This window comes from Buceros rhinoceros, unplaced genomic scaffold, assembly GCF_000710305.1.
Source record: "Buceros rhinoceros silvestris isolate BGI_N320 unplaced genomic scaffold, ASM71030v1 scaffold32339, whole genome shotgun sequence".
Lineage (NCBI taxonomy): Eukaryota > Metazoa > Chordata > Aves > Bucerotiformes > Bucerotidae > Buceros > Buceros rhinoceros.
In genome coordinates this window covers 18,543-37,215 of record NW_010433826.1, presented here as the reverse complement: position 1 = coordinate 37,215, position 18,673 = coordinate 18,543, and the positions used below count along the sequence as shown (strand labels likewise).

Genomic DNA, 18,673 nt, shown 5'->3' with positions numbered 1-18,673 from the left:
TAGTTTGCAAAACCCTAATTATTTGAAGGCAACTATCATTAAACATTCAAAACCCCTTAGTTGCCATTTGCTTCTGAAAACTAAAGTTCCAGTAATAAAATTGTATGTAAACTAACATGACTTCGAGATCAGTAGAAAATATATTCCAACAGGCATAACATATTTAACAATGACAGTAACGTTTTTGTAGAAAACTGTGAAGCTGTAGTGATATCTGAACAGACAACTCGGTAATGGTCTTTGTGAGACTCACAGATATAGTAGTTTTCAAATACCCGGTATTTTAGCAGCTCATTGTCTTTCCAGTTAAACTTCCTACAGTGCTAAAATACAACCACTGAATGTGTAAGACCGTATTAGAATTTAAAAATCCGATTTATTTTGGCATCCAAAGCCTCTTGTAAAATGTAGCCAAGTAATCTGATTTTTGTAGTCTAAGAGCCAATAACAAACCAACCAAACGTACGCACTGTGCTTTAATCTCCAAATAATTAGGTACCCAACATTAAGAAAAAGTAATAGAAAAGTAAAAAGAACAAAATAAAAAAATATTGCACAGCCACGTTACCTAGAAAGTAAAGTTGATGTTAAAAAGCCCTAACTGTGGATGATATAAATTATCTTCCATATAAAAAGTATAAATATCTCTTAAAATACAGCTGCAGCTATACTTTAATACCACACTTTATTTTATTTATCTGTTAATGAGGTAATAACCAAGTCTCTTATAATGCTTTTCTCTACTGGAAGTATTTTAGGGCAGCAACAAGAAAGAATTTTTCTAAAAATATTTCTGAATCAAGAACAGCAATGTGCGCAGCTCTCCCTATGAGAGAATCTGCTGTATTGGGTAATGCATTAATTACATTATAACGAACCAAATTACATTCCTTATTCTGAAGAACTGGCAGAAGCAGGTTCTGGATCATTTCAGCATAAATTGGTCCTGCAGAGGAAAAGAAAAGTTGTACTCTGTCAATCACCACATACAAACACAGTTCTTTGAACTCCAAATGAATACATCCCAGAATAAGAGAGGCAACGATATGCATTATGCTGTTGTTAAGATAGAATATACAGGAAGTTTAATTTCCCCAGAAATGTTGGAAAAATAATTTCAAGCTAGGCATTTTAGTATTTGTACATTTATAGTGAGAATGTATTGTATGTACAGTATTAATTTATTACGCTATGTAAAAACTATTTTATCTGTCAATATATAATGCTAGAATGCAGTTGAATTAGGATATCTCAACAGCAAACACATCAACCAACCATCACTGAAAATGGGAAAGCTACCTTTTCTTTCAGTGCTCGTATTAACCCTCAACTAAATACAACCCACACACTCGATGCTTCAACCTGATGCCCTCAAAAATCAAAGCTATTTGCCCTCCCTAATCATGCAGTAACACATCAAGGGCTGGGTTCAGCCCACCTAACTTTCAGCAAAGTCTCTAAGCTAGTAATTTATTCAGTTTCATCTCCCTCTCTATGTAACAGGACAGGACAGATTCAGAAAGCAATTCAGCTCCCACATGGATTTTCTCTGTCCACTACTACAAAGTAAGCCCAGAGTGTCTAAACACATAATAGAGGTGCCCGAGTTAAGCATCCAAAACTAAATGGGATGAATCTGAGAGCTGTGAGGTTTCACCTGTTTATTTTGCAGGATATTCATTACCTGAGTGTTTATCTTTTAAAGCTGTTTTACACATCTCAATGCGAGCGGAGTGATAAGGAACATAACGATCCTGCAGAGATCCTACTAACACAATGTTCTTGAAGTAATGAAGACCTAAAGGAAAAGAGAAAAAGGTATCTGTTACAAGAAATCCCCTGACAATTACTACAGAATAATTAAATATTTTACAACTGAAATTTGTCACCACTTTATTACAAGATCTTGCACAAAAAGGCAGAAAAAAATCAATTGCAAAATGTAGAATAATGAGATGTTGGGTAATGGCCTTTCCTCTCTGCTCATTTTAATAAATACGAGTGTGACCAGGTTGTGATGTTTCCCGTTTGTTTAAACCAAGTAGTTGGTTTCTGGCTGGCAGAAGGGAGTAAAGCTGCCATATTAAAGAAACCTAAAGATGGATGGTGCCTTGTCTTTGCTGATGTCTCCATCAATAGTGTAGCTGCATCAGGATTAATGCCTAGCACCAACAAGTACATGGCACAGCCCACCTAGTGTAGGTGCCTCTGTCAGGCACTGCCTCACAGTAAGGTCTGGCCAGCTCAAGCACAAGGGCAGGGTCCACCCAACATAACTTCCCAAATATAATTAAACCTTTATAGTTAAACACAGACTTCCTACTTCTTGGACAAGCACTCTAATTAGTAAGATGATGTAAAGGTAGGAACCCCCAGTAATGCTGGAGTTTCAGTGCTTAAGACATTGAATTGTTGTTTCCTCTAAAAAGCTTCAGCAGATTTCTGGTGCTGCTCATCTGCTTTAGGCCAAATCCAATGGAGCGTTTTAGGAAAATAGGTTGCTTTTGCTTTAGAACAGCCCGTTCTGATTATCAGCCATCTCCAGTTAAATACAAAGGCAACTGTTAGGCAAAACCAGAAAACGCTGAGAGTTTACATGGATGTAAAGGTAAGCTATAGTGAAAAGCAGCCTGAATGGCTCTCTGGGAATCTCCTAGGCGTTAGGTGCTTACATCCGATCATCAGCAGATTTGATCCAATTCTGTTTGCACTGGTGCTAATGAGTTTTGCGCTGATGTTATCAGCCTGACTTCTAACTTCCAGAGAGTAATAGTCAGATTCTGTAACTGTGGGGTTTTAGTTTACAAAACACACTTAGTCCATTCTGAGAATTACAGAAATACTGCGAATAACGTCATTCTTCGAAGGTGCTTCTTGGAATCTGCCGCAAATACTTCCTGTCTCAACCTTCTCAAATCAAACTTCTCTTTCATTAAAAAAAGAGATCTGACTGTGTAGGAAAAAGAAATTTTCTATCTGCTTTTCAGAAGCTGTACTGCCAGGACAAAATTCTGGATTCTAGTTTCCCTGTTTTGGGAAACTCCCAAATTTTTCCTAATATCTTCCAGGCTGAAGATATTCTAAGAATTAATACATGTCTGTTCCTATAGCCATCACTGGAGCACAAAGTGAAAAGTCTTCCATTTTTTCAAAGGTGGTTTCCTCATTTTCAGGGTTTTTTATGCTCCGTGTGATGAAGAGTACATCTCCAAATGAAGTCAGTTACAGGAACAATGCTGAACAACTTTAGCATGCAAAAACGTATCTTCCCAGATTGGACAGAAAATAAAAAAAATTCTGCAAATCTGTAAAAACATACAGAAAATGCATCCAAACTAGATCCTGTTCCAGTCCTCTTCAAACAGGAAATCTGGAGGGGTTTTGTGTGGCTGTTTTTTTATTTTTTTGCCAGTGCCCATTGAAGAACAGCACTCTTTCAGAAGATCAACTACATCACTGGAGTCTTTTATTTGACATCTGATACAAAATAACTGTGGCAAATCTTACATGAAGATAACAGATGCCTTTTATGAAAACTTCATACTGAGTTGAAAATAATGCATTTGGAATAAGTCAAGGATAGGAATTCTCTGCAGGCTAATCTGTAATAGTTTTGTAAATTGTGTGTGAATCTATCTACATGCTTTCCCTAGAGAGAAGTAAGAGATATCCTAGGGAATCTTTGGAGGAACATCATAGAATTGTTTTGATTAGAAGAGACCTTTAAGAGCATCAAGGCCAACCATTCACCCCACACTGCTTGGTCTCCCCTAAACCACATCCGTCAGCACCACATCCACACGTCTTTTAAATACCTCCAGGGATGGTGATTCCACCACCTCCATGGGCAGCCTGTTCCAGGGCTTGGCAACCCTCTCTGAAAAGAATTTTTTCCTAACATCCAGCCTAAACTTCCCCTGGCACAACTTCAGGCTGTTTCCTCTCATCCTGTCACTTGTTACCTGGGAGAACAGACTGACCGCCACCTCAATACAACCTCCTCAAAGTTGTAGAGAGTGATAAGGTCTCCCCGGAGCCTCCTCTTCTCCAGAATAAACAATCCCAGTTCCCTCAGCTGTTCCTCACAGGACTTGTGTTCTAGACCCTTTCACCAGCTTCATTTCCCTTCTCTGGACACATTCCAGCACCTCAATGTCCTTCTTGCAATGAGGGGCCCAAAACTGGACACGGTATTCGAGGTGTGGCCTCACCAGTGCTGAGTACAGGGTGACAATCACCTCCCTGCTCCTGCTGGCCACGCTATTGCTGATACAAGCCAGGATGCTGTTGGCCTTCTTGGCCACCTGGGCACACTGCTGGCTCCTATTCATCTGGCTGTTGACCGGCACTCCCAGCTCCTTATCCACTGGGCAGCTTTCCAGCCACTCTTCCAAGCCAGTAGCATTGCAGGAGGTTGTTGTGACCCAAGTGCAGGACTCCGCCCTTGGCCTTGTCAAACCTCATACCACTGGCCTCAGCTCATCGATCCAGCCTATCCAGATCCCTCTGTAAAGCCTCCCTACCCACAAGCAGCTCAATATTCCCACCTAACTTGGTGTCATCTACAAACTTAGTGGGGGTGCACTCAATCCCCTCATTACTGATAAAGATGTTAAAGAGAACAGGCCCAAATACTGAGCCCTGAGGAACACCACTGGTGACTGGCTGCTCACTGGGTTTAACTCCATTCACCACCATTCTTTGGGCCTGGCCATCCAGCCAGTTTTTTATCCAGCAAAGCATATGCCCATCCAAGCCACAGGCAGCCAGTTTCTGTGGGAAACAGTGTCAAAAGCTTTACTAAAGTCTGGGTAGACAACATCCACAGCTCTTTCCTCTTCCACTAGGCAGGTCACCTTGTCATAAAAGGAAATGAGAATATTTAAGGAGGACCTGCCTTTCATAAGGCCATGCTGACTGGGTCTCATCACCTGCTTGTCCCATCTGTGCTACGTGATGACACTCAAAATGACCTGCTCCATAACCTTTCCCAGCACCCAGGCCTGACAGCACTGACCTTCCCAGCACTGACAGGCCTGGAGTTCCCTGGATCCTCATTCTGGCCCTTCTTGTAGATGGGCATCACACTTGCTAACCTCCAGTCGACTGGGATCTCCCCTGTTAGCCAGAAGCTAAGCTCAAGGTCGTATCTGGTTGCTTTGATTTGACGGAAATGTCTCAGTTTTGCCAAGATACAATACTCTCAACATTTTCTACAATTCTGTGCATTTACATACTTGTTTGGAAATAGCGATCTCAAAGCTTTGCCAAAAATTTAGTCTGTAAATAGGGACTTGAAAAATTATGCCCTGGAAGGCAGCCGTCTCCTCTACTGCTTTGTGAAGTTAACACTTCGCACACAGAGCAAGAATCGTGCCCCCAAAATTCAAGCACTGACATCCTGAATCAACTGAGATCTCTGATTAGATGCCACAGTACGGATGCAGGACAGCTCAGACTTTCAGCTGCAGTCTTGCCCCACAAGAAGACTGATTAGGGACCTAGATTTACATCAACTCAAGAGAGCTCCTGACAGCTCAAACTCTGCCTTGAAGATGCTATAGAATGTACCAGATTCTTCCAATGTTGTTGGAACAGAGCTACTGAGGGCTGGGAACTCCTTCCTCTTAGCAGAACGGATTAGGTTAGTCTCCATGGCATGCTACCAATATGGATGCTATTTCAGTTCTAGTCTTATCCTCATTACAAGTTATAAGCAGATGCTCCCTCGTGAGCTGAAATGCTTTTTCCCTCCACAAAGCCAAACAGCACCAAGTAAGCTGACATCCTGTAGATAACAGACATTTTCAAGAAGAAAATGTGTCAACCATGCTTATTCACTGTTGTTTTCTTTTTAACATGGATGTAAACAAAAGCCAAAACATCAGAATTCCACTGATCAAGACCTGTGGGAGGACTAAGACACATGAACCTAAGCCTATCTATGTAAGTACAGAACACCCTGTAAGAGATCACAGCTATACATTTGTGAACTCTGTGGCAGGAGAGGAACAGAACTGTAGAGCAAACCTGTTGGTATTAAGAATCCTTCATCCATCATAATGCCCATTTTCAGATCATTATTCATTATAGGGGAACGTGTTCTGTCCGAAGTTTTGGAGTCAGTCTGCTTGCCAAGTCCTTAATTGCAAATGATCGGTCATAATTTGTGTCAAATTAGGATCTACCTCCAGGGCTTTCAGTTAGTGTTTCAGGTGACTGACAAGGTCAAGTTTCTGCAGGTAAAGACCTACTGATGGAACTGGACTCTCTGTTTTTAATACCTGTACTAACCAGTGTATTGACATTATAAACAAGGAATTCACACACAAGTCTTGTCTGAAACAACAGCCAAATGCTGTATGTCCTTGACATTTTTCTTGGACAATCAGAACATCAAAACCTGCCTACATATAAATGAAACTATTGTCACTGATGATTTCTTAACATATATAGCAGGGTCTCTGAACCTATTAGAAATGACCATCTGAATTACCATGAACAAGAAAGTGCAGATTTCTTGGGTGGCAATGGATACAAAACAAGAATTTGCAGTGTATTTTCTTGGATTCCCTAAAATCTCTTTGTTTTTATGAAAAATATAAATAAGGAAAGAAACAGAATATTCTAACTGAAGCGTGGGGGTGGGAGAGGGGGTGGAAATTAAAAAAAGGAAGTGCTTCTTTTGTTTACCTTGTACAAAACAAAGTGCCTTAGAGAAGCTGGAAGTGCTAGAGACAGTGCTCTAGTTAACACCTGAACAGCTGAAAGCATCTTCAATATAACTGGAGCTACTGGCTGTCCACTTCCGCAGACAAAAATTACAGTGTTGTCCAACTGAATTCAGTTATGTATTTGAAGACACTGATCAAATGCATATCTTCCTGAATCTCTTACACGAAAAAACTACTGGTTATTATGATTATTATTTTGGTGATGTGCCAAAAAATCAGTTGGCATTTCATAAGCTAGCTGATTTTTACATTTGATGTTAGAAAGTAAACACGACGGCGCAGTTATTGCTTGTAGAAAATACTTAAGCCTAACCAATAGATTAAGTTGAAACAAAAATCAGGGGCTGTGCAAATTCCAGAACTTGTCACTGAATCCCTACATGCTGCACAATGCACGGGATTCAAATAATACTTAATTCATTCCCAGTTATCCCTTTAAGGACAGGTCTACATTAATTACAATTTTCTAAGTTTTATGGCAGATGTCAACTGTTCATTAGCCCTCATTTCTGCTAAGTGAATAGACCATACTAACATCTAAAAGCCAAGTAATTAGAGGACTATAATTTTGTATTTTTGTCTAAAAATCTTCAAGTAAATTTCAAAAAATTAAACTTATTTTTTGTTGAATCCATAATGCTATAATACATAATCCATAATACTACAACATGAAACACTATTTACACATAACCCAGAAATTTTAATGTATTTTTTCATCTGTCCATCTAGAATTCTGTTTGTATTGAACACACGTCCTCATAGCTGCAACCTGGTGTAATTTCTTGTCACAGCATGAAATAAACACTCATTTCCAAGACCCCCAGGAATTACCATACAGATTGTGGCTGCTGAAGACATGACAAGCATATTCCAAAGAGATTATTGTCAAAGGACATAATTCTAAACATCAGAAAACTAAATTTTCCACTGTGTTAAAGACAGTATAAATACCTCAACTGCCAGCATACAGTCACCAGTGCTAAAAGTAACTTAAAATTCAAGAAACAGCATAAACTTTAACTCTCTTCATTTTCAATAAATAATCCTATTAGTTTTTGTTCCTTATAAGCAAGTAAGGTCAGATTTTTCTCCTTACCAGCAATTAGCAATGACCATAATTGTAAGAGAGAAAATAGCTCTAACTAATTTTGAATGGTCAAGTCCAGAAAGAAAGCACCCAGATTTTTTTTTTTTTTTTTTTTTTTAGAAAAACAATCCATTCAGAAACGGTAAATATTTAAGTCTCACTTTCTTCCCACTACTGGTTATTACTCTCTGAAATACAAGATTTATTTTCATAGGGTAACCTATTCTATAGCCTGAAAAATTCTTTTGTTTTCATAATTCTTAAACTTGAATGATATATAAGTGGGCTTCTTAAGGTTGCTTTAACACGTTATCTTAAGGGCACTCTCTCTGCTTTAACAAACTTGACAGCTGAGCAACGGCAGAGTTGTGCTTGACTTTTAAAAAACATTCTACAACTGTAACACTCCATTAAGTACATAAAAGCAAAACTAGTTGACAAACCACATACAATGCTCTAGAAAACCAGAGACTTAGAAAAGCAGACACTTAGTTAACATCATCACTTGTCACTTGCTGTAATTTATTGAATCAATCATTTTAAAAGGCATTTACAGTTTTAAAAATCAATTCCTACTTATACACCAGAAACAAAGAATTGTTAAAAAAAGTTATCTGACATTCTGCCTTGACAAACTACTTGAAAACTGAAGTGATCCCAGAGTTTACTTGCTAAATGAGAGCTAACTTATCCCCAGTACTAGATCTGAGGAAACCCTGTAAACAAAATTATCTGGCTATACGTTTGAAAGAACAATGAACCCATTCTCAGTTAGAGATACCTATGCTGTGGTGAACATATTCGCTTTTAATTTAAGGGTACTAACAACATTGATGACAACAACTTTGTCAACAACAACAATTTTTGTCCCTTAGGTGAATCACTATTCCAGCATAGAGTTACATTTACCCCATACAACATAACATACTAACCAATTTACACCAAGATTTCTGGCAAATAACACACTTGAGTTGGTACCAGCTATTTTTCAAACAAACAATCAGATCATGACTAATGATAATGAGCATCTACTGCTGGAGTACAAACCACGCATATGCCACACTTTCAGCTTTTATCTCAGAACTGAATAATTATCATTCACTCCTATCAAAGTGTGAATTGCAGTACCCAAACAGCAGCACTGTAACAACTGTAACAGGTAAGAAAAACTATTTGTTTTTTACTGGCTGCTTTAAAAAAAACAAAAAACAAAACCTATCAGAAGTTTTTTATAGTACAGGAAAACTGAGGTAGAGAACTTAAAGAAACTTAAAAGAGTAAGTTCTGAGTAACTGTTCCTTCAGCCAGTAATGGCAAACTGACAGTGTACCAAGGAAGAGTTGCATGATATTGATGGGAGGAATTTATTCATGATATATATTTATCATTTTGCAGTTTCATTTTTCAGTTGCAAAGGTTCTCTTAAAGTCTTAAACTATTGTTAGATGAGAATTTTGCATATGCTCAGAAAACTCACAATTCTTTTTGCAGTGTTACATACAAAACCTGTTTCTCCTGATAGATTATTCTGTAAGCCCTCAGTGTTAAAGCACTAGAACGCCTTCCAAAACAGATTCTTTTGAAAGAGATCTCTAGGAAGAGAAAGAGTCCAAAAATTTTGGGAGCAACAGAGAAGCCAACTGGTGCTTTTGACTTTGAGAACCAAGAGCCTGAGGTGATGTCCAGCCACAAAGCCTAACCTAGTCCAAACTTGGAGGAAAAAGCAAGATTGGTAAAAATGTTTGTCGCAGATCCTCCTAGATATGTTGTTGTGATAGAGGCAGTACTGAAAATTAGCAGAAATTGGTTCATGATTGCAAAATTTCTGGTGTTAACTGGTTACTGCTCCATGATTCAGAACAGAGAACAGATATGAACAAAACCCTCTTGTTTCTTAATGGCACTATGCATCAGTACTTACTGAAGCCTCTTTAAAGAGTAGAACGGGAGACGCTCAACTGTACTTTTACCTACAGTGATTGACAGAAAGTAGAAACTTCATCCATTTTGGGGTTAAGCAACAAGACAATGTGTTTAACAGGTATGTTTGTTGGCAAATTTGAGAACTAGAGCCACAAACCACTATACAACAGCGTGGCTGAGATCTAGAACCTCAAACCATCACCTGCTGGATCCACAGTTTTAGGATGATCTGGAAACCAACTAGACCACAGCAGAGTTGAAATAGCAGCCAGGTTTTTTTGCCTTAGAGATTTTCCCAGCTGCAAAGCCAATGTCTGAAGAAGACACATATTAAGCAGCAACAGATGTTTCTGCATCTTAGACCCCTGTTTTCCTACAGGATTACAAAACTCCACAGAAGTTGCAAAATCAGGGCTATACTTCTCAACAGTGTTGTGAATCTCTTGCATGTAGCCTGGGGTAAAGTGATTTCTGTAAACACCTATGTTTAGAATCCCTGTAGAGAACAGCACGCACATTCTCTGGATCGAAAATCTGAAAAGAGAAACTGTACAGTTAGAGGAATGCCAAACTCCTCTTACCTGGTGTTTGAGAGTCAGGCACAGGCAATACTGTACACCCACTGAATGAACAGAGAGATGGTAGGACAGAAGCATGCCTTGTACAGATATCAAGCGTTAAAAACACCAATACCTATAATGTGTATATAGTATATTACCTCAGCCCTCAAAAGGACAATCTTCTCCTTCAGGGAAGTGTAAAGTTAGATAATTTTATTTATGGAGAAAAGAAAGCAAGCTTTCACATCTCTTTCTCCTTCTCCCCCAGCCTTGCCCTCTCCCTCACACCAAGCTCTCTGAAGGACCTGGACGCAAGATGATGTTTGAAGCTGTGGCCCAAGATACAGCTCCTTCCACCTCTTCAGTGAGAAGGTAGAAAGAAGAAACTGAGCCCTAAGACTTTTAGGCTCCTTCTGGAGTTTATGAGAACAAAGTCTGAAATGAGTGTCATGACTCTTTAAGACAACGCTATCCAGGTCTTTCAAACAGCCTGTCATATAGAGGTCTGTCACAAGAAATTATGTCATATTTCTAGAATAGACAACAATACTCAAATAACAGTGTCTATAGTCATGTTGAGATACATACACAGAAAAACAAGGACTACCAAATTCTTTAAAGCCAACTTGATAATTAACCTGATTATCTCTATAACATAGGTCCGACAGTCTTACCCAGCATCCACTGTGTAACTCAGAAGCTCCTAACTTCCATTTAGGATAATTTCTTTTCAAGAAGACTGCAAAGCTAGATTGAGAGCACTTCAGTTCATGGTGGTCTAGTTGTTCCAGTAATTTTTACCTTTGCAGTTCACCACTAAATACCACTTCAGCCTTAAATATTACCTTATTGGCAACAAAATCCCTTTGTAATAGTTGATTATGAACAAAAGGGGAAAAAAAATCCCAAGTTTTTATAAAATCAGGTTTTGATCAACATTCATATCTTATCCATGATTTTTCTTCTTGCTCCTTACTCTTCTCTGCTTCTTCCATGTCCTGTAATTTTTATATTTGAACACCTCAAGAGCTAGATGTGAGTCTTTGCCTGCCTGTATCTGTGAACTGCTTTGCTCTCAACAAAGTTTCAGCTGTGACAACCTACAAATATTTTGATGAAGAAATGTGCCCAGATTTTTTACAAAACCAACATGATTATCTCTGGCTCCACAACTGCTTGGCTGACACACGTTTAGAAATGCCCGTCAGATGAATCCTCCATAACTTTATAATGCTTAATGGAAACTACCTCTCAACTGGCACATTATCCACTGGCAAAACTGGCTCTCAGCCAACAGCTGAAATAAGATTATTCAAACCAGAGAAAATTGTATGAATGATAATGTATGAATACTCTAATCTATTTTTTAGCTATTATGCAAAGCACAACTTCTCCTTCCTTTATAAAAATGAGTTTTTGTCTTCCCTGATCATATTAATAAGGTAATAAAAGACAAAAACTTCAAAGCAGAATTTTACATGTACAGAACAGGTAAGAAAGACAGATAAAGAAACAGGTAATCCTAAATGAATGTATATGTACTTGACTCATCACACTGAAATCACCAGCTTCGGTAGCTCATGAGGAAGCTAATTGATATATATAGATATAGCAGTTTAGTACTGGACTCAGAACTCATTAGATAGGAATGAAAAGTCTCAAAGTAACAGTCCACCTCTGCAGCAAAACTGGTTTACTGTTTATTTACTTTACTCAAAGAACATGGGACTAAAGCCAAAGAAATATTTAAACTGAAACAGGAGATTGTTGGAAACAATTTTTGTTTTTTATGTATTCTATTCACGTGTGTAGACAGTGGCCCTTAAAAGACAGTAAGTATTAACAAAGCTTACCTGCTTTTTTACTAAGTTTGTATAAGAATGTTTGTCGTGGATCCGAATGGTCTCGACATGTCAATTGCAATAGGGAACCAGACTTCTTCCACTTCTGCATAAACCACAGTCCTGCATTGTTAGGTACAACATGAGTATAGGTCCACAATAAGATATGAAAACTAATTAGACATAAATAAAATACGTAAAGTCCATACATTCAGGCTCTTGTGTTAATTTTATTTTTCATGTCAGCATTGTCCAGCCCAGAAACATTTTAAATTGTTGTTTATTATTCTTTCCTGTCTGTATATATAATAAAGCATGAAGGCCATCATTTCCACTAATGTACATGCCTGCCTACAAAAACTAACTATACTTGCAAAAAAGTGAACATACATGAATATGTTAGTCATAAGGCAATACACAAACTCTAGTTCAATAGTTTTCAGAATATTAGAACACTTTGATGTTGAAATATGCAGCACTAAACAACAAACATCACTTCTCAGATTTCTAAAAATAACTTTTCAGAACTGTTGAATTCATTACATCTAACTTCAAAAAAGGAAGCAGAATCTTCTCGAAAGAATACCATAGTAAAACATCGTCTATGAGGCTGTACTCTCGTCTCTAGTCAATGAGCCAGTTGGCTAACCAGCTTTTCAGAAAACCTTACCTCCCTTGCCAAGCAAAAGAAAAGCAGGCAACCAAGCCCTTACAGGCTCAAGAATGTCTTTGAGTTGATTCAACTCTCAGAGAAACATTTATCTTTTAAATAGTAATCTATTGGCAGTTATTAATGTACACATACAGTATAGTCATTTAGACTTCAAATACCCATTACTTATTATTATCTTGGCATTTTCCAAAATCTTAAAGAGTTTGAAATGTAGAAGACGACTATTATGTGAAAAGGACATTTTGTACAGTCTTCAAATACAAAAGAGAATAAATATTCAGAAATCCTTCTTTTTTCAGTGAATATATTCTGGATTAAACTTGGATAGTTTTAAACTTGGTTGAAGTCATTTGCTGATGATTATATAAACAAGCAAACAGCCCTGCCTCTTTCTACACTAGAAAACTGCAATTTCTAAAAGCAAACTAATGCTAACACTTATGTGTGATTTGGGTGAGATTCAGCTACAGATTAAGATACTTGAAAGGAACCGTCCACAGATATACTAGGTTAAATGCTCAGTAGCTGCCATAGTTAATTATATTGAACATGCCTTAATTCCCTAAGGGAATCTCAGTGGTAGTGTACTGAAGGGTGTAAACAGCACCATTTTTTACCAAATTTAAAGAATTCTCATGTTCCCCCTGCTTCTATAAGCTGCAACAATAACTCCAGTGACCACCAATTCCTGTCCACTTCTCTTAAGCGCAACACGAGTTAATTCTTTTCTTCCTCATTTTTTTATTAAACAAAATAATAAAACAATCAATAAATAAACTGGCACCAAACAAAGTAATTAATGATTTTTAGAGTTTTAAAAGAGTTTAATGAACATGTTTCTATTTAGTGAAAAAAAGTGTTACTCATTTTGGGTTTGGGCTCCCCAACATAGGTGGCAACCTCGGAAACAAGTTTTCATCTAAAAATTTGAAGCTACCTGAAAATATTTTCTAACATTTGTTTCAAGAGAGCAGTTTCTACAAGTTCTCGTACAGCTACATTTGATCTCTAGAAAAACAGATATTCATAAGGAATAAACACATCTGCAGAAACACACTGCAGGTTGTAAGACCTGCAAGAGAGAAAAGACACTACTAGTAGTTGAGAATTTCTTTAATGCATCTTACCTACTTATTTTGCACATGTGTATTAAAATTTGGTTTATAATAAATTGAGCGTGACACATTAAAACTGGAGTTTCTTTATGGTATAATATAAAACCTGAATCAAACATACTGGAAAATGCTTATGTTAACTATGTCTTGCACATCCTTCTATTGATACCTTATTTTTATAACCCTTCTCTCTTCTTATGACAGTGAAACATGCATTTCACATCGAAGTAATGCTGAAATGTGCTCCCCATGTGAAACTGGTAACTACATTTCACAGACAACAGCTCCCCTAAACTTATACCACTGCAAAGAATACTTTACCTGTGTTAACAAGAGCACTGCTGTTGTAGAGGGTACCAAGATGTGGTCCACACAGAGACAGGAAGGTATGAAGTTTGTTGAGGTAATATTTAAATCGAAGTCTTGTGAGCACTGAACGGATTATTAAATTACCCAGTGAGTGTCCAATAAAGCTGTTTAAAAAGAAAACATAGTATAACACAGAATTTGATGGCAATCTTTTTTCCTTTTAAACAGAGAAAACCAAAACTGGTGTCATAAAATGCTGAAGAAGCAGAGGAAAAAAATTAGGGAAACATTTCCATTCAGAAGCCTGTAGTTTTGGTCATACAGAAAACATAGCTTGTCCAGATATTCTGAGCTGCACAAACTCATTACAAACATGTTCTGAGATCCTCCACAATTATTTTATACATCATTTTTGAAAAGCTAGTGAAAATAAATTATCCTTCCACCAGTGTCTCCCACCCCAAACCAAGATTATTTCTGATTGTATTTTCCTCAGCATCAAGTATACAGGAAATACTTTTATGAGCTGTGCATGACTGAATAAACCACTACTTTGGCACGTGAGGGCATTCGATATGATAAACACGGAAGTTACTGAAACAACCTATTGGAGAAGGATTCCCAAAGTACTCCTGTAAGGGGAAAACCATTACTTAAGTGAATCTGATTATTTTAAAATAGAAGCAACATCTCAAATCTGCTTTTATTTGGAATAAAACAAGTGATTATCAGCTTGAGCGAGGCAATTGAAGAGTATCTGTCTGCCAGCAGAATATTACATTTAGTTGTTCCTCTGGTTAAGCGAGTTAGGGGAAAGATGGAGGATGGGACTCTAAAGCTTCATGTATCTAAGAATAATTATTACTTAATTTGAGGCACCTACTATTGTATCCACAAGTCTGTTTAATGCATTTCTTAAGAAGGGCACCACAAAATAAAGCAATTCTAGTTATTTTGCAGTCATGCTTACAGACTCCTGCTGAGGTAAGGCCCACACCATCCTAGGCACTGACTTAAAAGAAGATATGATAAAGACTCAGAAGGAGAGAAGGCTTCTCTCAGAAGACTCAGAAGGAAAAAGTGCCTTCTTGTTTTACAAATGTAACCTCAGGACATGGACAGAACAGACGACCATCCAAAAATACATAGAAAAACTATTGGGGCTGGATCATGTATGTGCCACAACATTATACCCATAAGATCATCCCTCCCATTTGCTCTGTATCGCTACATTCATCAACAAAAATAGCTAAAACAAAGCTACCAGTAATAGGTGTGTAAAATACAGTGCTAAAAAAAATTACTTGACTGGTTACTTGCTTCCCAAGCAAGAATTATTGGCTCTGAAAATTCCCATTTAAAGCTAAGCAAAAAAATTCAAACACCAGGTTATAGAATGGCAGGGCCACCCCTGAACTCCTAAACTCTGATGTAGTTATACATTTCTATGGCAGAATAGACCACTTGCTCCTCACCAATACACAATTTAAGCACATACGTATATTCTTCACATTCACTTGTATTACTACATTTTCAAAATTGCTGCAATATCAGAAAATCTTTGTCACAGCCTGCTATGTTTGCCTAATTTGGAAATTACGTTTAAATGAAATTTAAAAACAAAATACTGAGCTGATGACTCTCTTGAATACTAAAACTGAAAACCATTCTGTCGGAGTACATCGTAAAGTCCACACAAGAAAAACAAAACCATAGATTTCTTTAGAAAGAAGAAAATGTCCACAGAAATGGAGTGAGTGTATCCTGAAGATGATCTGCATGATCCGCTCTTGAGTAAAGGAGATTATTTTCTAAAGATGATCTGAACATTAGCAGAGATGTTCTCTTGACAGTTCTCTGAAAGTTCATCCACTATTTACTAAACATCATAAAGGGATGAGAAACTCTCATATTGTACCATAACAAAGGAGAATTTCATTACCAGAAAAAAACAGTGATCCATCAATCAACCATATTATCCTCAAGAATCTGGGCATACCTAAACCAAAACTGCAGAAACATGAAAGATCCATTTGAGGAGAAGCACCTGCTCACAACTAACTATGAGAATGCACCTCAAAGATTAACCACTTTTTCCTAATTTGGAAAGATTTAGAAGATTAACACATTGTTTTCAAATTCAGATGTTTATTTAGACACATAATAAGCCTATATTTTCTAATACAGAAAGGTTTAAGGATTTGCTCAAATCAAAAAGGAAATGAGAGGAATAGAAAAACCCATCAAAAGGGTTTTGAAAGTCTAAGACAAAACCTAACCCATCCTACTCATTGTTTCAGCTACTGCAACTGTGGGATGGTCTGCAAAACCAATGCATTTCTGAACAGTAGGTGGCAATACTACCATCTTTTGCGTACAAAATACCATCAACTCAACACAGTGAAATAGTAGAATTACACTGTAGTATTGCTCTTTATGGCACAAGTCTACCAATTCAGATCATACTGGAAAATTAGACTGTGCTAACAGAGGAAAAATCCTGTCCAACTATAAAAACTCATAGAAGAAAAAGAAAATCCATCAAAAGCCATAATTAAAAAGGTCCTGAAACAACGAACAGCTGTTTTAATATATGCTTAGCATTAAAAATTGCTTTCCTTCTTTGTGAGCCAGTGTTACTTAGGGAAGAGGAGGACAAGCTGAATAATCCAGCTGAGGTTAAAGTCCAATACAGGCTATAAGAAATTTGTAACAGACCTGAAATGAGAAACTGGTCTCTGAAACTACACTAGAAGAGCATGTGGTTTATTTCCTAGCTATGTCATGACCTGGAAATGTTTTCATGCTCGCAGATACTCTAAACTTGAACGAGGATCACTGAGCAACTTGCCTTGCTTCCAAGTTGCATTAACTTTGAAGGTGGCCCTGGCATGAGTAGGTAACAGGTCCAGATGACCTCCAGAAGCCCCCTCAACCTAAAGTATTTTGTGATTCTTTACCAAACAGTTTTTTTGAGACAAACTGATGGTACAAATCAAGCGTCCAGTTCATGCTCGCTACCCACCTGTAGTGAGCACAAAGATTTTGTTCAGAAGAGATCAAACACACACGTTGGGTAGTGTGCTGGTATCAGCTTTACCAGTACCAAAAATGTTGGTTCACTGCATTTCATGCTACAGTATGGCTCTGGGATCTGATGGTACAGGAAGTGCCTTTTTTATAAGAATGTAACCCAATAAATAGGATTTTGCCATTACTTGAATGCATGAGGCTTTGCATTGACCCAACAGGGCAGAATCTCAGAATTTCTCTTGACTTTTCTTGGTCTGAGCTGATTTTAGTTCGTTTTAGCTGTGGCAACAATGGTCTGGCAGTGAAGTAACGAGTCAGGCCTAATGTTGCTTTAGTTTCACTATAGTTTTTATTAGTAACAAGTAGTTATTCTGTGTGGCTTGAACTGTATACCCCTAGAATAAAGTGTGGCATGGAAGCGTGCAGACAGGTATATGCCAGGGATCCCCAATGGTCACTGCAGAAGCACAATCTCATGACTTAGGAAAGAAAGCCAGTATTAGGGAAAACAGGGAAAAGGAAAAAAAGGTAAATGAGAAACAAAAGAAAGATCGTGTAGGCAGACTGAAAATATGAAAGAATGAAAATAAACCCAGGCAGACCCAAGGCCAGAAAGGTAGAAACCCCCACTGAGGACATCATTCTCCTTACACTGAAGCTCTGAGATACTGATGTCCCACTGCTTAAGGAAGATAGAAATCACTAATCTTATACCCAGACTGGAACTTATACTCTGCTGGAAGGGAAGCCTACCACCAGAGAAAAGATATTAGAAACTTCAGTCATATTAACAATGGGATTTTCCTGCATTAATTTCAACTATGAATTTTAGTAGTACTGTAAGTGGACTATTTTTTCTGCATTTTTATGAGATTATTAAAACACTAATGAGACAAAAAATAGATTCTTAGCTTGCATATGAAGTGTGTTCCCTTTTGCCTGTAACAAGGCTTTGAGTGTAAAAGAGGGACTGAGCAGGTATTTCTGACACATAATGCTGTTGGCTTTTTTGCCATACAAAATTACTATTCTCTGGAGACTGATTTCTAATTGGACTCAGCTACTGAGCAGTACTTGTATAGAGAACATTTCCTTTAGTAGACAGGAAGATTTTATGAGGAGAAACTAGTGTTACTTAGGAGAGCATAGCTAACTAGCGCAAAGTCCACCTTCTTTACAGTGGGACAGCCAAAATAAGGTAGGGATGCACCAGCCACTTGAACAAAGGATTTCTCAATGGTACTTTCCTGGGTAATCCCTTCAAGGTCTTGTATATAGGAACGTGCACTTCTGAAAGCTCTCTCATAGCTACTAGGAAACAGCTGTGGGATTTGCTGATAGGTTTAACTTTCTTGTAAGAAAAGCTAAAGTTGAGGGATGAAGACTTCTGCTTCAGCA

General features: G+C 37.7%; 1 protein-coding gene across 1 annotated transcript in view; it reads right to left on the bottom strand.

Moving 5' to 3' along the window:
* Window positions 1–356: 356 nt before the first annotated feature.
* FAM135A (family with sequence similarity 135, member A) overlaps window positions 357–18,673 on the bottom strand; it is a gene marked incomplete at its 5' end in the record, with an annotated part of 34,854 nt that continues 16,537 nt past the window's right edge. Inside the window, 4 exons of the mRNA XM_010144250.1 lie at window positions 357–946; window positions 1,685–1,798; window positions 12,158–12,268; window positions 14,255–14,406. Coding sequence (XP_010142552.1) covers window positions 741–946; window positions 1,685–1,798; window positions 12,158–12,268; window positions 14,255–14,406 — 583 coding nt within the window. The remainder of the gene's footprint in view (window positions 947–1,684; window positions 1,799–12,157; window positions 12,269–14,254; window positions 14,407–18,673) is intronic.